General features: G+C 42.8%; 1 protein-coding gene across 2 annotated transcripts in view; it reads right to left on the bottom strand.

Moving 5' to 3' along the window:
* grm3 (glutamate receptor, metabotropic 3) overlaps positions 1 to 21,326 on the bottom strand; it is a 41,026-nt gene that overhangs the window by 3,267 nt on the left and 16,433 nt on the right. For both annotated transcript variants that reach the window (XM_086208866.1, XM_086208865.1), the window contains exons 5-13: positions 21,133 to 21,276; positions 16,643 to 16,912; positions 15,584 to 16,193; positions 5,627 to 5,869; positions 5,327 to 5,516; positions 4,269 to 4,578; positions 3,990 to 4,183; positions 3,657 to 3,789; positions 1,497 to 1,674 (exon numbers count right to left, since the gene is read on the bottom strand). In XM_086208866.1, the coding sequence (XP_086064992.1) occupies positions 1,497 to 1,674; positions 3,657 to 3,789; positions 3,990 to 4,183; positions 4,269 to 4,578; positions 5,327 to 5,516; positions 5,627 to 5,869; positions 15,584 to 16,193; positions 16,643 to 16,912; positions 21,133 to 21,276 (2,272 nt within the window). The remainder of the gene's footprint in view (positions 1 to 1,496; positions 1,675 to 3,656; positions 3,790 to 3,989; positions 4,184 to 4,268; positions 4,579 to 5,326; positions 5,517 to 5,626; positions 5,870 to 15,583; positions 16,194 to 16,642; positions 16,913 to 21,132; positions 21,277 to 21,326) is intronic.

Genomic DNA, 21,326 nt, shown 5'->3' with positions numbered 1-21,326 from the left:
GACAGTACCAATTTTTAGTAGTCGTGGGGGCCGATAACTGATATGTAGGACGGATCTACATTAGAAAATCCAAGAACAGCACAAACTCCAACATAAAACTTATTTGAAATGAAGTGAATGTTGAATTCTGACAGTTTTTTCAACATTATCTAAAAGCAAAAAGTTCAAGGAGCTCCCAACAGCATCTCTAATGATAAATACATTTAAAAAAATACAGATACCAATGAGCATGAAAATAGTGCATATTGGATCTGATCAGGCAGGCTGATAAACAATTAAACCCTGGAGAAAGGTGCTCCCAACACCCAGTGCCTCCTTTCCTCTTCACAGGAGGACAGAATCTTCTCTTTTTGTGAGTCTGCAGCTGAACTGCTGGGACTTTCCTTCAGTCTGCTGACACCTTTCGTGCAGAGACAATAAAACCATAGAGATCAAGTCTGCATCAACATTTTTTTCCACAATTCTTCAAACCCCCCGAACAATGTTGAGAGGTCAACCAGTCGGATTGGGATCTCCGTGGCAGGTGATGCAAGACAACCTGGATGTAGTCTCACCAGCTTGAATCAATTTAGGAAGGTGCATTAGCGCCATGTGGCTCATGCCGTCCATGATAGCAGGGATGATGTAGCATGCTAGCTTAGATTCTAGATTCATAGATTGGCATGAAGGTTTCATGAGCAGCTTTACCAGGAGATTTGACAGTGCGCAATATTGTTGTGTCTGTTCTTAACAAAGAACAATAAATCAATTGCCTTGAATGACAAAAACGGTCAACACTGCACTTGAAAGCAGCACCCGCAGGCAACAGGTTATGGGGTGGGGAGGATTGCATCTTGGTTGGAGGGCTGCTTAGCTGTGGACATCAGTTTCCTGAGGCTCCTGAACTGATAATAACAAGCAGGATTGGAGTCTTTGACAGCTCTGAAATCCTCATGTCGCTGACAACAAAAACATAAGAATCATCGGTGTTGAAAAAAATTGTGATTCCTGTGACAATCATTCCAGGAATTTTCTCTACAGACACGTCTGGATCTCAAACAGTTCAAGTGTGCTTCCTTAGCTTTGCCAATCAATGCTTAGTTGCCTCATCCGTGCTTTCCTGCACGGCCTGGGTGATAAATAATGTCCTGTTATTTGTTTGCATTGACATCTGCAATATCATCGATTTGGAGTGATAAATGTCGGAAGTTTTTCTTAGGAACAAAAATGTTATCAAATGAATAGCTATGAATTTAGGTTTGCATATATATGTTCATCTTCCACTGTCACGTATTCATCTGTACTAGTTGCCTAGCACCTCTGACAATAGTCACTGCGCTGGTGTTCAACTGTTCCTCCACGATACTTTTACCAAGGACAGAGCTGTGCTGGATATTCAAGGATGAGCATACCATTTGACAGAGCCATCATAAAAAAAAAAAAAAATCAGCTAAATCATCAGAGTGCTGCTCTACGCTGATGTCTCTTTAAAAATGAGGTAACTGCATGTAACCTACCGTGGGATGCGTATGTAGTGGCAGCCCCGCTAACACTGAAACGATTGAGGTTAAGCCTGTGGCTGGTCACGTTCTTCTGCGGCTGGAACATGATGATATGAACCTTTGGGGCAAACATACAGCCCAGGACCACAAAGCCACTCAGGCTGACAGAGATACACATGGTCGTCGTCTGAACCTGCAGAGGAGAGAAAAGACGGCGGACACACTAATTAGTATCCGGGCTTTGATGGAGAAATCTGTTGATAATGTGGTCAAAAGTAATTGCCTTTTTTCACTGCTAATTTGATGATCACAATCTAGAATAATGAACAAAATATAAAATCTGTATGACAGAATTCAAACCAGTTTGATAAACAACGGGTAAATAGAGAGGCCGCCTTGCAAGAGTCGAGGAAATTGCATAATAGAGCAATAAAAAGACGTGATCAGGAGATTACAGAGGCCAAATATGACAGCATATCTTTGACTTTATTCTTTGTGATTGATAATAGGTGCTAAATAAGATCAAATCTCTTCTTATTTTGAATAATAGGTGTGGAGAGCTGCATGCTGTATCTCTATTATAACTGCTGTGTTTACATTTGAGCAAAATCTCTGTACGTGGGTGATGTTATGCCATTACCTGGCTAATCTTACGTCAGATTATTAGGTCAAAGAAATGCTGCTCGGGGCAGGAGAGGGAGGGAGAGGGAGGGAGAGGAAGTGAGAAAGCGAGCTGTTTTTATTGGGATCAAATGAGCAGCCTTGGCATCAGCACTCCTCTCTTAGACCCTTTGATACACTGTGGTGTGGTCTGTGTACGGTGAGATTTGTATGGCTCAGGTGAACACTCACTACCTCCGCTGTTAAATCTGGACATGTGTCAGCAGTTTGACAGAGCCGGTCTGTTTGTCATCTAAGTACTGCAGAGCTGAGACATTTGCCAGCAGGATTAGAAATTGTCTAAGTTGCTGCTACATCTGTGATTTTTGTGACCTGTGTACTTGAACTTTGAAAAAATCTGATCTGTTCATTCATTCATATAATAGAATCATCCCTCCTCTCGGGGGAAACCAGGTCCTCAGAAGATTAAACAGAGCTTTCAATGGTTGGTTTTAGTTAAAGATTAACATTCTGCTTTGAATTCCTTTTCCTTTTTGCAGAGTATAAAATAGTTCACAACAGACTCTTCTTGGTAGGTTTGGTTAGATTTGCACACAAAATCAACTTTGTTCAAGAAAGATCCTGGCTTGGGTTACAAAAATACTCAAATAAATAAGGCGGAATGGTGGCGCAGTGGTTAGCACTGTCGCCTCACAGTAAGAAGGTTCCGGGTTGGAGTCCCGGCTCCAGCACGGGATCTTTCTGTGTGAGTCTCCATGTTCTCCCTGTTCCTGTGTGGGTTCTCTCCGGTACTCCAGCTTCCTCCCACAGTCCAAAGACATCAAGAGGGGACGAGGCTGATTGATACTCTAAATTGACCGTAGGTGTGACTGTGAGTGTGAATGTTGTCTGTCTCTATGTGTTGGTCCTGTGATGGACTGGTGACCTGTCCAGGGGGAACCCTGCCTCTCACCCAAAGGCTGCTGGGATAGGCTCCAGCCCCCCCCCCCCACGACCCTTAACAGGATAAGCAATAGAAAATGGGACAAATAAATAAAACTGGCTGCAAATGTCCTGAAGATTCACTTAAAAAATACCAATTTTTGTCAGCGGAACAATAGCTGGAAACATCACAAAGTTTTGTAAAAAATAAGTTTTGTCCCAACGTCTCAATAAAAAACAACACTTTTGCTGCAAATGTTCTGAGGCTTTACTCAAAGTTTCTTTTTTTGTTTTTTTTTGACAGAACAACCACTGTCAGCATCTTGTTGTCTCAGTAAAAAAAAACAGTTTGGTCACCAAACAATGGCTACAAGTACCTGAGTTTTGCTAAAAAACTAAAAAAAACTTTCTCCTCACCAGAACAACAGCTGCAAAAGTCCTGACCTCTTGGAAATAAAAAACACCCAATTTTGTGCATTCAGAAATTAGGCGCATGACATTTTGTATTTATTTGTGCATGGAGGGAGTGGGATCACCCTGGTATGTTATGTAGTTATTTTAAGTTTGGGCAAGCTCCAAGAACTTTTGTGTGTATGTATGCATGTATGTATGTATGTGTGTTCAATAGTGTACCCTGTAGTCACTAGATGTAACATAGAAGATGGGAAGAAAGGCCAGCCAGATGATACAGGTAGTGTACATAGTGAATCCAATAAACTTGGCCTCATTGAAGTTCTCAGGGCACTTCCTGGTCTTGAAGGCATATCTGGAAGAGGAGAATCAGATCTGTAATTAGAACATCTGAAGAGTGATAGCTCCTCCTTGGAAATAAGATGAAATTGAAAGAACAATTTGACCTATTAAAATAAATGAAGTTTGCTTTGAATCTGCAAACTGAAATCAGGGATTTTTCTTCTACCAAAACACACTTAGCAGACAAAGTGGAGCCGGCTCTTCTTCACTTACACAGTACACAGGATGACCAAGAGCACGTCATATCCCAGTGACAGCAGCATGCTGGCGTCACGTACGTTACACTTGAGGATGACAGTCTGCCGTCGCTCGGGCAACGTAAAGCGCCGCGTCCCGGGGACTTCTAGCAGCAGCCACACTGTCACCATCACTAACTGGACCGAGATTAAGCTCAGACAGATGAACACCTAAGTATGAGGAGAGGAACAGAAGTTAAGGTTATCAAGATCCACTGTCCAGCTGAAGGATGCACAAGATGCTGTGATCACTCACCTGAGAGGAGGGGCTAATGAAGCGTGGCCTCGCTGCACCCGCTCCGTCTTTGACGCCATTGAATATCCTGGCAATTCTGTTAGTTTTGGTGAGAAGGGCGGAATAGCACACAGCGAATGATGTGCCCAGGCCGAGGCGCCGCAGGGCACATATGGCAGGAGAAGGTTTAGCCAAGAAGAGGAAAGTCATGGCGTATGACATGAAGACTCCCAACAGGAGGATGTAACAGAGCTCTCGGCCTGACGCCTTCACCAGCGGTGTGTTATTGTGTCGAACGAACACCCAGAAAACCAGACCGGTGCACATGAACCTGTTCAGTAGCACAGACAAACATTTCAGTCCTAGGGGCTCTCGACCTGGGGTCCTGAGGTAATTTCTGTGGGGGTCACAAAATGGTTGGAAGAGAAAAAAAAACCCCACAAAAAAACCACCAAACATTTATTTGACCGGAAACTTTTACATTCTACCACCTGCGACACTGATGTCATTTGTCTCGGCATGGATTTTTTTGGATATGTGAAAGTCAAACTGTGCTTACACTTGAAAGATAGTATAAAATATAAAATAAATATAAATTTTAAAACAATTGGATTGAAACTGCTCTTAAACTAAGGCCTGTAAGAGTAGCTGGGCCATATTGTTTTATATATACACGTTAATAGGCCTGGTTACCTCAGTAACACCACAAAATGCATGACCGCCATGTTCTTTTGGGCCTAGACTGCACATGTTGACAGTTACAATGCAGTTGTTTGAATAAATCCTTATCTCTAAGGCCAAAAATAGAATTAATCATTACATCTGCAGGAAAGGAAAGTGCAAAGAGCAGCAGGAGTGAAGTTCACCAACACCAGCCTGATTATTTTGGGTGGCTGTGACGCATAAAGGTTTGGAACCACAGTCCTAGTGTATCAGAATTACTACGGTAGTTGCAAATACTGACTCACTGCCCTCTTCCTCTATGCCAACATCCTGTACATCTGTATGTACACACACTCACACACACACACACAGCCCCTCAGGAACAGACATCATGTTGACAGGCCGTTATCACTCACCCTACACAGGCAATAGTAATGGGACCAATAGCCCAGGCATCCTCCCACATAATGTAGTCCTCAGGAAGCTCGTAACAGGACGTCAGGTCATCAGTGGGCCACTGGCCAGGAGCGCAGGGCGAGCATGTGAACTCATCAGCGAGGTATTCATGAGGCTCGCAGGCTGTGCAGATCCAGCAGCAGTACTCACCTGGGAAACAGGAATATGAGCAGTATGACAGGCTGAGATTCTCTTCAAAGGCACCTCAACTTGGTATGATGCCATGACAAAAAGAACATTGTTAAAATTCACTCTCCTACCTGCCTGCATTTTCTTCATCTCATTGCGTTCACAGGGGTCGCTGCACTGTGAGGTGGGCACCACTTCTCTGGGCCAGTGAATCAGATCACTGCTCAGACTCAGACTCTCGGCCCATTCACCTACTGGCACGTAAATGTAACGATCGCCAGATCGCTGGTAGCTGAAGATGTTGTATCGGCCCATTCCGTCCCCCTGGGAATCGAACTTCACTACTGTTTCACTGCCTGGAGGAGCGAAAGGGGCTGTAGGGGATGAGCAGAGCGGAAAAGAAAGTGATAAAATCAGTGAAAAAGGGAGATTAAAACTTGACAATCACAAACAACCCTCCCATTGATGTCTCATTGATGCCTCTTAAAGGCAGCAGTGAGGACAGAGACAATAAGCCATTGTCAGCTATGCCTTGGGGGTCCGGGACACACAGTGAGGGGCATTACAATGTGTTTTCATTGCAGAAGACCAGCCAGAATCAGAAGTATTTGCTAAGAGGCTATAAATGCCTGGGCTGCTTGGTGATGTCTCTGTGTCTCAATGGCTTCCCATCTGTCCCAGAGGTCACATAGGGACAAAATCACTGCTCTAAATTCTGATCGGACAAAATTTATGGCCAAATACACATTAACAAACTGCCCATAAAATCATACAGGCATGACGGCGATGGACTAAATCTCTGGGCAGCGCTATAGCTACCCACACGCTGATAGAATTAGCCTGCGGGTCCCTCATCTGAGGGAGGTACACTGCTGAAACTGCCAAATTGGTTTGTATACAAGTTGTTATGAAAGGATTAGCATCTACCCTGAGGTTGTGGGAACAGAAGAGATTGTAAAACTGGCAGGATGCAAAAAACCACTTAAAGAAGAAAAAGAACCACGGAAAAGAAAAAAGTTGTTTTTGATATGATGCTGGAGGTTTCGGACGAGACAGCCCTGACACTTGGTGGCTTTGACAAAGTGTGTGTCAGTTGTACCGTGCCACTTCTGCTCTTGCAGTGGAGCAATCAAGTGTGCTACTGAATCACTGTACAGGGCTGTGCGCTCGTGTGTGTGTGTGTGTGTGTGTGTGTGTGTGTGTGTGTGTGTGTGTTTACGCTGCCTCCCCTGCCAAATGATGATGTGACTCGGGACAGTGCGGCGTGCTCTGGGTTTATAAAGAGTCAACGTATATAACAAGGCTCTTCAGTGCATGGCTGCATTGATGATGCCGTCCTCATACCTCCGTGTCATTGGGTTACTGAAGAAATCACAGGACAAATTGTTTCTCCCCAGAGCTGAAGATTTGTGGAATGATTCAGAATATAGAAAGCGATTAAGCTGTCGGTCTGAGGATGTGTGCGTGGAAGCTCTATTAACGTTACAGTATGAAGGAATTGCTCCGAGTGCTGGGGGGGGGGGGGGGGGGGTGAAGGGGGGAAGGGGGCAGGGGCTGTGCTGACAGAACCAAAGCTCTGACCCTGCTGTTAGCGACGTCTGTTTGTGTGTGTGCATGTGTGTGCGTGCAACACTGACAAAGGCTAAATCTGTGCTATTGTTTTGAAAGCTTCAGAGAAGAATGGTGTGTCAGGTGGCAGCAGAGGGAGTTAAGGTTTATGAAATCCATAAATCACAGAGACAGCATAACCATCTCTCTCTCCCTCTCTCTAGGTGTCACAGGAAATTTTACGTGTCAAACCTTTTTGGGGGGGGGGGGGATTTTAGGGCTAATAGTTTTGGTGACAGCTAAACGAAGATGATTTCAATAAAAAATAGTGCTGATAATATCTCCAGACAAAGAAGAGATATGAATCCATTAAACTGCAAGTTGGCAGATAATAAAGTCTGCTAATAACACAGAGCAATAAGACAAGCTGGGCCTCCTCCTCCTACACGCCCATACACACTCGCAGAATCACTTTGCCACGAGCTAATTATCATAACTGCACCTTATTAGAACCTTAGATGTGTGCAGAAGCCTAATTAGCTGTATGTGGTAATTGTGTGTAATAAAGAATAAAGTGATAACGGCAATAGCCTACAGACCCATTTGAGGGCGCTGTATTGTCCTTGACTTCCCTCTAACAGACCACATCTACACAGCGATAGACTCGGGGGGACTAGTGATTCCTCCCCGCTCCCAACACCGCCGACCTTGCTGACGTGACAAAGCGGCTTATTCAGAAAGTGGATGAGGGTGCAAGTTAGAGCTGACGAAGGCCACCAAGACTTCTCAGGTGACTGCATGTAGAGCTGAGACAAACAACACTGGCCCTTGACTTATGGGCGCCGCTCTCTAGCCTCAACGCAGTCGCTAGCTACATTTACAATACTGCTGACCAAATTATGGTTGTGATGAAATAGTTTGTGCTAAATATTAACCATTAACTGTAAGGCGTTAACCCTAACCTAGCAAAGAAGCCAACAGTCAGACTAACAGAAATCCCAGTGGGACAGCCGCTGCTCCAGGCCATGACACCAGTCATTATCTTTTTTTTCCTTTTTAAATTAACGTTTTATTAACACACAGCACGGTAACTGACTAAAAAATGGAGGTACCAGATCAGAAAATTTCAGGACTGAAGAATGTTCCCTTAAAGGTGTATTTGTTACCTGAACAATAGAATACTGCTCAACATGAGATCACGACAACCAGAGAGGTACAAAGTGAACAAGAGAGTACATAATTGCCCTCCCCCCAGCCACAAGGTCCACACTTTTGAGTGTACAGAAATACATAAGCATATAAGAAAGGCACGCTAAGCAGAAACAGGAAACGGCAGCACTTAAAACTGAAGAGTGTGTGGGAGACGACAAGATCTGTATCTGTTAAAAAAATTATCTGTTGCTGTATCTCTGTTCCGATAGTGGATCAGGAAGTGGGCGCGGTTTGGCCAAAGTGTTTTTGAAATGAATTGCAGTGAGATTAAAGAAAGTCACATTGAATTGATCCCTTCGGCTTTCTGGAATTTTAATATAAACGAGGTAGTAGCATTTTAAGGATTCTAATATGGTAATCTTTTTTTTTTTGTTTTGTTTTTTTTGTCAGACGCATATCAGTACGCCTTAACACATGTCTGGAGGGAGGGATCTTTAAGCATTACAGCTAACTGATTTCAGATTCACTGCGTACACTTTTGAGTGCATAATTGCATTCATACGGAAAATGATGTCAACATGTAACACAGTATGAGCGGGGATGGGAATCACAGAGCAGAAAAAGTGTTTGCGCAGAGCATTATGATCTCACATTGATGCTGACCTTGGTGGGAAAAAAACACCAACACTTTACCATTTCATATAGAATAGATCCATTTTAACTCCTTCTTTTACTGCGTGTGTGATGTCACCTGCTCTCGCCTGAGAATTCGATCAAAGAAGTCCTGGAATAACTATGATTCAGATCCGATCCTAAATGCATTTTGTCGTTCCTTGGCCCATCCTCCACCCTTCTGCCAAGTTTCTTAACATTTAGTAGTTTTTGTGCAGTTCTGCTAATAGACAAGCATCAGTAAACACATGGCCTCACAGGTGGTAACAAAGTGCCTCATCGTAGATTGACGGAGCCAATGATTATTAGATCTGCGTTGGATTGTGTCTCATAAATGATTTTGTTCTCTTTGTCTTTTTCAACTATTCATTATTCATTCTGTAGAGAGGGGTGCATGGGGGATACGTTTGTTTGAAGAACAATATGGAACAAAATATGATCATTGATAATTGCAAACAGAGAATAATAAAAGCCTTGGAAGATCTGCGGCACACGTCCACACACACGTACCTAAGTCATTTTGGGGTATTTACAAGGACTTGCATCACTTTCCTGCAGACTTAGCATAACCGCTACGAACTGACGAACCCCAACTGAAAACATCAACCTGATAAAACCAGGGCTTTACCAGGTAGGGACACAGCTTTTGTCCCCAGTTGCACATGTTGTCCCTGATAAGCTGGACGAGTTTGTGTCCCCGAAGGTGGCTTAAGTCATTGAAGAAGTTGGGAAGGTAGAAAAAAGCACCACACAAATGTGATGAATTCACTTCTAACTCTTCCATCTTAAACACGCAGGGTCCGATCAGTGATGCGTAATATGAGCGTAGCAATGGTTGCTGCACTCAATAATCAGTGTAAACAATCAGAGCAGCTACAGAGACCACATATGTCACATGATGCATGGCAATCACTGTGCAACGCACCTCTCCAAGCATTTAAAATGACACAACAAACAGAGCCGGTGGCAACAAACTCAACTGACAGAACACAGCACGCACATCTCCAGTGTGTTTCAGGTGTTACACCAAAGCAAAAGGAAGAGTATTTACTTTATATCTATGTTAGTGTCGGATTTTCCAGCCATCCGAGTTTCAAGGGTATCATCGTCATTTCCAGTGAGCACTGGACTGTTGTGTTTAATCTGAGACGACACTAACCCTGAAGAAATAACGCACCACGCAAGTACGTACACAGTTTACACAGTAAAAAAAACAGTGTCTGTAAGAGAATCTGACGTGAGACAGAGTACTTATTATTCTAGATTAATTAGGAGCATGGTGAAAACAGGCTTTTCATTCAGAAACCGAGTAATTAATTATGTTCTCGGCCGTGTCGGGTTAAAGCGAAGCCCAAGGGGGATTGTGGGTATTAAAGGAAGGCAGAGGGAAAAAAGGCAAAAGGGCTTGGGAGGAGGAATAAGTTATCTAAAAGTAGAGAGACAGACAGAGGGTGGAGGGTGAATAGACTCAAAGAGAAGGAAGGTAACTATAAAATTCAAAAGCTGTTGGGTAGAGAGCTTCCAAAAATCATTTCACATAAATCCTTCTTGACAAAGTAATTATATTCCATATTGGGACACATGCATACATGTACACCTTCTTCTGACAAAGTCTGACCCTTAATGCTGTGACCTTTCCAAGACAGTGTCCTTCTCTTTCTTCCTTCCGAGCGTTAATGACCTTAGCACATCTGTGCCCAACAGGAATTGTATAAAGGGAGACATACGCACACATCCCTGTGCATTTACAGATACGGACTCAAGGATGCACTCACATGTCACAAATACACACAGTCAGCTCATATTAACTATATTTATGCTCCCAGAAGATTCAGTCCCCGGGGGGACGGAGCGCTGCCTGGACCACGGAGCAACAGGCCACAGAGGAATAGAGGGAGTGATAGGCTGGAGCGAGGGAAATCAAGAGAGAGAAATGTACAGGAGGAAAGGTGCAGTAGCAGAGGGCTGAGGCTTGACTGAAAAAGAAGGTGGTGAGATAGTGGAGACAAAAGAGAGAATGCAGGAGTTGCAAGGAGGGAGGGATGAGCTGAGAGACAAGATAAGGCCAAAGAAAGGAGGGAAGTGACAAGGGAGAAGGGGGAGAAACACACGAGTAAAAAAAGAGAGAGACAGCAAAAGAGAAAAGCAAGAAGCTGATGTGACAGCAGCAGAGATATAGGTGGATGGACGAAAGCCTTTAGTTGAAGGAATCAATAGAGGAAAAAGGTGAAGGATAGATGGAGGGATGAGAATAGTGAGGGAGTGGATGAACAGACCGGTGCAGAGAGGCGGTGGAGGCAGGAGAGCAACCTTGTGAAGTCTGAGTGGGATGTGCTGTTTTTGAATGTAGGGAGAGCAGGAGACTTTCTGGAGAGAGAGAGAGAGAGAGAGAGAGAGAGAGAGAGAGAGAGGGAGAGAGAGGGAGAGAGAGAGAGAGAGGAAACACGACAGAGAGATGAGAGACTGAACGACAAGCAGTGACAGAGATGGAGAGACAGAAAATGAGAGAGTGAAGGAGTGAAGGTTGTTTTCTACCATCTAAACGTCGCAGTAAGCTCTCTGCTCAATATGGCCCTGAAGGCACACCGCCTCTGCTAACACATCACACACACACACACACACACACACACACACACACACACACACACACACACACAAATTCATTGACATAAAGCATTACCTCGCCCCTTACCCATCAAAACTAAGTGCCTGTCCCCAACCCTAAACTGAGTCTTAACTCTGTCACTTTCTCAAAATATTGTCGTTACCAAGGTCTACAACTCAAATCTGTCCTCACAAAGATAAACACACACACACACACACACACACACACACACACACACACACACACACACACACCTACATATAAAGGCACCCAATAAGGGGTGGGGTGGGGGGTTATCACATCTATCACCACCATTTGAGCAGCATGCGCGTTAGTATACACTGAACTGTTTGCTGTAGATCAGGGAGTGAGTGGGTGGGATGAATGATGGCTAAGAGAAGTGTGTGGGCTGGGGGTGTCTGCAATTTCATGCTGGTAAAAAAAACAACAACAAGCATTTCAAGCTGACTTTTTTTTTAAATGAAGCATTGTTTGTTTGTGTCTTTCGATGCATGTATGGGTGTGTGTGTGTGTGTGTGTGTGTGTGTGTGAGAGACTGTTTCAGTTCTTGTGCATCCTACTGGATGGTAGGCAGCAGTTCCCATGATCTACCAGATCACTTCGAACAACTGTCAGTGGTGTCGGCTTCATTACCATAGCAACTAGCGAGATGAGACTAGATGAAGTGAGCTGCATATGAAAGAACCTTCTAACCACACAGCATACTGCCTCAATGCACCAGTGTAAGTAACTCACACACAAAAACAACATACTTTAAAGTCAGAGGGAACGAATGACAAAGAATGGATCGCGGCCACTAATAGCATGAATTGTGTGCAAAAGATATAACCCTAATGATATTACCACGCAAACACACCCGTTAAGTCTTGAAGGTGAGCGTAATTTGCCCTTGTTTTGTGTTTGATTGCAATTATCCATGTGGCAGGATGACAGTAAGTACTTAAAAAAAAAAGGATTCGCAGTAAGGAGACGGTCAGAACAATGGTGGAAGAAAGGAGACAGATGCCATTTTCAGAGAGAGCTAACAGACAAGGTGTGGGACTTCAAAACTTTATGCAAGGAATTTAATGGTAAGGAAACCACTGTCTCTAAACTCTAAAAAAACCCATTAAAAAAAAATCGTGATTTGAAGCAGATGAGGAGAGCAAGTAAGGGATGGAGTCGACATCTGGAGGACATCCTTTCGATCCTCATTTAAAGACATGTATATTACACCAGCGCACCAATATGCTATATACTTGGCAGCGTAGTCAGAGCTACATTTCACCTTAGTGGTTGTTTTGTAAATTAAAGAGATTCTTTTGTTTTTATTTGTACATTTTAAGGAGATGCAAAGACCAAACCATCTTTTGTGAATATCCCCAAGGAGTGTCCTCCTTTAGTCACCGGAAAAAAAAAACATACACAATTTACAAGTAGTCAATGTTTGTTTGTCTGAAATATGGAATGAAGCAAGTATTATGTGTATTTATATGTAAACCATTTCCTGCATCCCTCTTGGAGCCAAGATTTTGTCTGTTCACATAAAAAAAAAAAAAATTCCGTCCTATTGACTGTCCTGTCCTTGCACGTCTTATTCACGTGACCATGCCTGAACGCAGCACACAGTGTATTTACAATGATCTCTCTTGTAAATTTCCTGGAGACCTGCAAAGCAGTGGTAGAAGTGGGATTTCAGGTGCTACAGGCTAGAGGATGTGAAACATTAAAAAGTGACAAAAAACAGGGATGGGAAGTACTGAAGCAAAATTATTTTGTTCTTGCATGCACTGAAGGAGATTTTCCAAATATCCGCATTATACTTGACAATTTATTTTTCATTCAACTTTTGACTTATATTTCAAAACGAATACTTTCTGCTACTGACAGGCATTTTGATGCAAAATGATGTATAAGATGTAATAATAGACAAAATACATGTATATATGCATATATGTGTATATGGATGTATATATTAATTTATATGTATACATATACTATATATATACTTATATGCATAACTATATACATATAAATGTGTCTTTATATATAAATGTGTATATGAGTGTTTATGTATATATAATATATACACAGTCATACAAATACATATATCAGTATAAATACACATATAGACATATGTACAGTATATATATATATACATAAACGTATATAGGTATACATACACCTACACACATATATACATGTACACACACATATATAATAGTGTGTATATGTGAATCTATATGAGGGTGTATATGTACATATATGTATATGTGTGTGTGTGTTTATATCATGTATCCATATATTTATATAGATACCCCCCCCCCCCCACACACACACACACACACAGAATATTTGCTGAAACTGAATGGACAACCCTACCTAGAAAATGTTCCAGCAGCTGACTACTAGAGTGGGAATGCTGAAGATGTATAAGAGATCCAACTTTAATGATGTTCAAAGTGTATTATGAACATGCGTGTGTGTGTGTGTGTGTGTGTGTGTGTGTGTGTGTGTGTGTGTTTGTGTGTGTGTGCAAGAGCAGAAAATAGGAGAGAGCTGGAGAGAGAGAGCAACGAACACTGTTGGTTTTCCGTCTGCTACAGTTCAGACTGCGAGCACTGCGGATGGTGATGCTGCAGTATTTATACCCCACATTCAACCTCATCTCACCTCAGCTTACATACTGTAGATGGAAAGATATGTACAGCAGTGAGTCATTCAGAGCCAACCAAGAACTCAAAACAGTTTAACCGCACCGTTACCATCGACATCCCCAGTTCTACTCCAAGCACCTTCTTTCGGTGCATTTTTACCCATACAGCTGTTTGTCATGCTGTCGCCGTCGCAGCTGACACTGAGCTATGAAGAACTCAGGATCCTTGTACATGCTGTTACTCTTTCCCTGCTGCAGAATGAAGACATGCGCCTCATGGACATACATCAGTAGTGAACAGAAGGGAGGGAGAGTTGGAAAGCGAGAGAGAGGGGAATGTAAGGAGAGATGATCAGACATTGAGATGTAGGAAGTCACAGTGGGATTCAAACCTCTCCTCTCCAACTTTCTATGAGTGTGAATCTAAATATCTTTTCCATCCTTCCATCTCAGTGTGCACCCTATAAGGGAGTGGATATCATCTGTGCCAACCGGAGGCTGCCACTGCTATTGCCTCACACTCTTCCTCTCCTCATCCTTCCCTCTGTCTCCCTCCTGTGCTCCAAGTCCTTTGATTTGTAGCAGAAATGAAGATGGGTAATTTCAAAGAGAATCCTCTTTTTCTTCTGCTGATGCACGCTACCCCACTCTGGCATTGCCTCAGCACACTTTCCATCCAAAAAAGCACTTTTTGTGACTCCCTTTTACCTTACGCCCAACTCGCTTTTCTCATTTTTAGTCTTGCTCGCTGTCTTATCTGTAAGCTTCCCTCCCTCTCCCCCCATCTGTCGCCCTCCATCCATCCCTCCTGTTCAACATCCCCAGTGTCCCGTAGCAAAGCTGTCCTGTTAGTGCAGTTTGTCTGGTTGTTTTGATGTCTACTCTTGGTCACGGTTGGTGGAGGAATAAGCACCTCTAAACCTGTGTCAGTCCCCGAGACACAGCAGTTTATTTATAACGCTTCCTTTGTACGCCATCTGTCAGTCAAGCCAATCCTCAGTCTCCTCTCCTCCAACTCTACAGAGACTGACAGACAGACAGGCAGCGTGCTATAGGAGCTATTATAACACACACAATCTCATTAGTGCAAGAGAGAAGAATATGGCTGACGGATTAACTGCAGCTCTCGTTCCTCAAAGCAACTTTGTAGTGTCGTGTCAATTACGCATGGGTAATAGTTGTCAATGGCAGGCTGGCTCTGACAATACATAGAAATTAATCGGATTTGTCTCAGTACTTTTTATGTTCTGTAGCTTGGCTGCTCTGGCTGAGGAGGACAACATCCCTGTGTTGTTCATGAGAGGACTGTTAACTAGGCACAGCATTCACATTCCTGTCTACTTCTTGCTATCGTTCCTTTTTCATCCCTGACTTCCTCTCCAACATTCTCTTCCTTTTACACTTCACTCGCCTTATCTAGGACTCACTTTTTCTGTCGTGCTCTTGCTCTCTTACCTGTGAAGCTGACATTAAGGATGAAATCCCTGTAGAGTCGGCGCCCATCCAAGGCCTTCATGCTGTCGCACAGCTTGGTGGTGTTGAAGCACAGGCTCCGTTGCATATTATGGAGAGCATGAGCCATGGCGTAAACCGCGTTAACCACAAACATGATCTTGGACTCTGGTTCAAAACTACTCTTGTCCATTAACAAGTCCTTGTCACAAGGTGGGAGAGGTGTCTCTCCCAATCTGACACCTCCTGCTCCTCCTCCACCCAAGGAACACTGGAACCGCTGCTCCCAGAATTCCCGGTACCAGGGATTTCGATGGTTCTTGCCAGGGTTCAAGCTGAGAAAATAATGGTTAAAATCTGGCACATGATTGGCTGCCAGTTCAAGTGTGATGGCTCCTTCAGCGATGACCTCATTTCCCTTGACTATGCTCTCCTGTGCACCCCAGCCATCACTGGCCACCCAGATGAAGGAGGTGTTAAGCCTGGCAGCGGCTGCCAGCAGCTCTTTGGCATCGTCACTGCGTAAGAAGAGGACAGCCACACGGGCGTTGGGTTTCTGGAGGAGCTGACGGATTACAGCTTCATAGGACTTTTTAGCGTTAGAACGACCCACCTGGACAGAGAGAAGATTTCAATGTAATAGCATTGTTCCGCATAAAAGGGTTTGTAACTATTTATTAGTGCCATTTATATTAGCAAGCAAAAATGTTCATTGTACATTAATCTCAAACTAACATGCACTTACACAGCAAATGAGACGAGAAATATGGCAGTAAAAGTAGCCAGTAGGAGTTATTACTGATAAGCTTTCATTTTCTGGTTCCCAGCCGATAGCACAAGTGTAATAAACCCCATTTGTGTAAAACAAGATAAGACATTAGGACAAATGTATGTGTCCCATTCATTGTTACAAGTGCAGCTTCAGACCATATATCAGACTGACATTGCTGAGTTTGTTTGTTCTTTTTTAATCTGGCTTCCAGCTCCTTCTGCTTAGATTCATGCAGATCGGACCAAAGAGATAAAAAATATAATATTACTGGTTTCTATTGTGTTCCTTACTTTCTCTGAAGTAGCGATACAGATGTTCCTCATGCGGGCCTCTTGCTCGAAGGCCTCTATCCCAGTTTCACCGTAATCCCCCTCTGATGCCACTGTGGACACATACGTCCAGTTGAAGAAGCGGAGGATCTCAGCCATGGCTTTAGCCTGGTAGAAGTCAGGAGGGACGGTGCGGGCGAAGTAATCGTAGCGGGTCTTGTCACTTAGTTTGGCACTGGTTGACGCATAGCTTATCTGAGGAATCTGGAAGAGCCTGAGAAGATTGGCAACCTAGAGAGAGAGAGAGAGAGAGAGAGAGAGACCTTTAATGTAGTAAGAATCTTTCTATGCAAAGTGGTGTAAAAGGATTAATAACAAGAATTGTCTGCCAGTTACAGGAAAGCAAATGTCAGATGGAATTGCAGAGATGTCTGCAATGCAAATGTTTTTAAAAATCATCATATACATTGGAAAAATACCACATATACAGACAGCAAGAAATGGCTACTAAGAATAAAGGGTGAAATTTATCACAAACAACATTTTTCTGTGAATAAAGACTTAAAAACTCTCTGGTTGGTGGAAAATGATTTATCTTGATGTCACACTTGGTTGAACCCCTGAATGTCCACTGAATTACCACGTACTGTCGATTATTCATGCCAGTGCTGAGATCAACAAAATTGAACTGATCAATCGAGGACACTCTCTGTTCCAAACAATAAAGAACTTCAAGTAAATAAAGCAGTGTACCTTTCAGTTTCTAGGGAACTCTCTAATACGGTCCAAAGGGAGACAAAAATTAAAAAAAAAAAAAAAAAACTAGACCAAAAAAAAAAAAAAAAAACCTACAAAAACAAATCCTTTGCAGTACCACTCACTGGAAAATCCCACAGCGTGTCTTTGTAAAAGATGATAGTTTCTTCTGGGTGGATGGTGGGAAGTAAGGATGTCTGCATACAGAATGTCAGGCACGGCAGAGAAAATAATGATGTGTATGAGTAATGTCAAAACAGATCAAATGTAGTATTATTAACTGCAATGAAGATGTTCAACCACAGCTATTTAAAGACTGTAGAGGCAGCGTGCTGCTGTGTTTTTTTTTTTTTTTAATTCTTCTTTTAACTTGCTGTGCTGTGTTAGAGAGCAGATCTCAGAGTGTTTCAGGCTTTTCAGTTAATGAAAATTTGATCAAAAATGATTGGCTTAATGTAAAAAAAAAAAAAAAAAAAAGGAATGTAAGACCTACAAAAATAACTGGAATCCTCCTTTAATTAATGTTTTTCATTCATCAAAGGAAAAATGTGAACATATTTTGGAAGGTTGCTGCTGATAGGAATCTCTTCATGCATAATGTGATTATTTAAAGATAAAAGACAATGTATAAAGTATCCACTACTGTATCTGCACACGGGGAAGAACAAAATAGCACACATACACACAACCGTGCGCATTCACACAGTTAAATAAATCACTGACTCATGCATTAGTGATGGATATCATCTAGGGTCTACTGATGTCCATATAGTATTCCCTTTTTCTGTTGATTAGAGTTTGGTCATGTTCTCCTCATTTCTATTTCAGTCACACACACGCACACACACACACACACACACACACTCAACTGACTATAAGGATGCCTACAAAGGCATGTAAACATACACAATCAAACATGCGCACTCACGCAAATAAACTCAAACTACACAGCCATTCTGTTCTCGCCTCAGTTTAATCCTTTTAGAGCGCATCACTCTGGGCTTTTCTATATTTCATTCATAGCGTGCTTGATGAGCTGTTTTGACAACATGTCAGAATCTCATTAGACGTGTCATGTGGAAGATTAGAAAACACACATATATGTGCTGATGAATGCAAGGACAGGTGGGGACACACGCACACACGCACACACACTACACACACACACACACACACACACACACACACACACACACACACACACACACACACACACACACACACGAATACGATACTCCAGGCAGGTTTTATGGTTTTGAGATGGCAGTTGATTTAAATGTCAGGGAAGGTCACGCTGCAAAACGTGTCCGCATTGCTCCATTACCTGCCAGTGAACAATGACCACAGCTAGCTAAGAGGCCTGTCTGCAGGGACATGCAGAGTTTACTCTGTTCGTGAACGCTGCTCTCTTTTCTGTGAGAGGGAAGGAAGGGAAATATGCTGTAGGAACGGGCTGAATATGAAAGACGAGTGGGAAACAAAATGAAAGGGAAGAAGGAAAAAAAAATTGGTGCAGTGGAGAGGTGCTGTGTGTTTTCTGCTTGAAATGCAAGTCACACACAGACACAGAGAGACACATACACACATGTACGAAAAGGAGGGGAGGAATGATGCCTGCTATGTAAATGCCTTTAAGGCAATGGAATTTAGTTGTGCATGATTAAACAAAAAATAATTCCCTATTACTTCATTCTGAAGCAACAGACAGACTGGCCAAGTAGGCATGAAGGAGTAGCTGGATTTGCTTCGCTGGCACAAGATCAGAAAGCAGAGCAGAGTTTGGGTCTCATAAGCAGTGCTTCCCTCGCAAAAGATAGGTAAAAACAGCAGCAATGCCAAAGGATTTTAGTGTGATGAACGACAAGAGGCAGAGATGAGTTAACAATGGTTGCCCCAGGACACAGAAGGAGGAGAGGAAGGGGGCTAAGGTCAGCATACACTGAGCTCTCCCCAAATAGCTGGGAGGGCCTCTGAATGCATATAAAAAGAATACAAAAAGAGAGGATGTGAAGAGGAGGAGAGATGAAAAGATATAAGGGACAGAAATAGAAATAAACAAGAAAAAGGGACAGTCAGGAAGCCCACAAATCCACCAAGGTCAATAACCCACCCTCAAATGCATTTTAATCCAGATCTTCACTTTTGTAGAATCGTGTAGCTTTAATAAAAAAAACTCGCAACTTTAATAAAAGTGAAAAAAAATCCTGGATCTGCCCCAAAATTACTCCACTCCTTTCATGAAAAGCAGCCTGCTAGTTTATGCGTAATCCTGCTGACAGACAAACAAACAAACCAGCAGCTGCGCTTGAAAACACTGTCTTGTTGGCGGAGGTAGCAAACGACAATGAAAACACAACTTTCTGGTTGGAAGTACAAAAAAAAGAGAGAAAAAAGAGAGGATGAGAGAGATAGAAAACAGAGAGACAGTTGTTGAGATTAGGGATTTAAGGACTGATAGGAGAGGGCTTTTGTGCAGTCACAGAGGAGTAAAGGAGAAGGAGGTTTTATGCTAAATTATGCAAATAAGTCGGCTCTGTGACAAGAGCTACGCGAAAGGGGGAAACACACAAGAACACACCAATGGAAATTGATTCTCAGACACAAGGATATACACAAGCAGACACACAAACGTGGTCACACTTGCCCTGCCATGACCAGACGGTGTGGTGACGAATATTCTAGGTGGAGCTGTAAGATTCAGGAACCATCCTCATATGAGTAAACACCGACTGCAGGTCACCAGTTCTCCTCATTCTTTTGAAACGTAATTTCATTTCCATTAAGAAACAAATAAAAGAAAGATGAAAAAAGAAAAGTAATAATAGCACACATAATATTAAGACAAAATATTAGGAGTTGCTGGAGTGGCGTATAATACTGGATTATATTTTATGCAAATGTCAGCAATATACAAAGAAAAATGGGGTCATGAAATAGCAAATAAGAGCATTAAAATGCCTGTATTCAGCTAGCCAAGTCCTTCTTTTCTATAATTACTATTATAATTATGATCATTGAGGCATTATTTTGGTGCTTTTCTTAAACAGGCCCAGTGTGAGGGAGTCAGAAAATGTCAGTGACATGAAGGAGGAGCCACAGGTGGAGTTGAACATCAGAAGGTCTCATAGCTTCAGTACAGGCCGGATGTTGAGCCAAATATGGGGCAACCCTCATGTACGTATTGCACATTTTCCAGCAGCCTCTTGTCTAATTTTGATGTCAGGTTGATTTGAGCTCATCTCTGACATTTAGTTTCCCCACCAAGTCCTTCACTTAAATGAATTTTGCAGAAGAGATCATTGCGAATGAGTGTGTGTGTGTGTGTGTGTGTGTGTGTGTGTGTGTGGAGGGGGGGGATGGCTGAAACTGCCTTGAGAACATGTGTCCATCATTAATATCAGGTGTCCCGACTCCCCCGCACACCACTGAAACATGGTGCATCCTTCAGGCATCTGTGTTGAGCACGTTGATTGAGTAGATGTGTGTGGCTATACATGCATAGCTTGTGTCAGAAATTGTCTGAACTGACAGACAGTGCAATAACCACTCATAGTTAAAACATATTACATGTTATCATTTAAACACACCCAAACTTAAAATAATTACCAGGCGCCCTAGTGCCATCTATTGACTGGACGTCAGCTTTTCTTGTCCACTGCAAGGATGAGTAAAAGAAGTGAGAAGAAGCTATCCAGATAGTTCAAGTTAGACGATGACTTGTTCGCTCCCTGCACTTTGTATGTGTGTTACTGTACCTGGATGGAGACGCTGCTGAAGGATCCTCCAATGACTCCAGCTATCGCGAGCGGGCTGTCGTCCTGCAGAGCGTAAGATCCGTCTGGACAGATGAACTCTGTGTCGTCCACCTTGGTGAGGGAGGCTCTTACAAACTCTAAAGCCTAGAGGACATAAACAAAGAGTTAATTTATATCAAATGCTGTGAACCAAA

The sequence above is a fragment of the Aulostomus chinensis genome, chromosome 7, assembly GCF_037954235.1.
Source record: "Aulostomus chinensis isolate RoL2024-O1b breed Wild chromosome 7, RoL_Achi_v1.0, whole genome shotgun sequence".
NCBI classification, from domain to species: Eukaryota; Metazoa; Chordata; class Actinopteri; order Syngnathiformes; family Aulostomidae; genus Aulostomus; species Aulostomus chinensis.
Note: the sequence above shows the minus strand (reverse complement) of the source record. Positions and strands in the feature narration are given on the sequence as shown.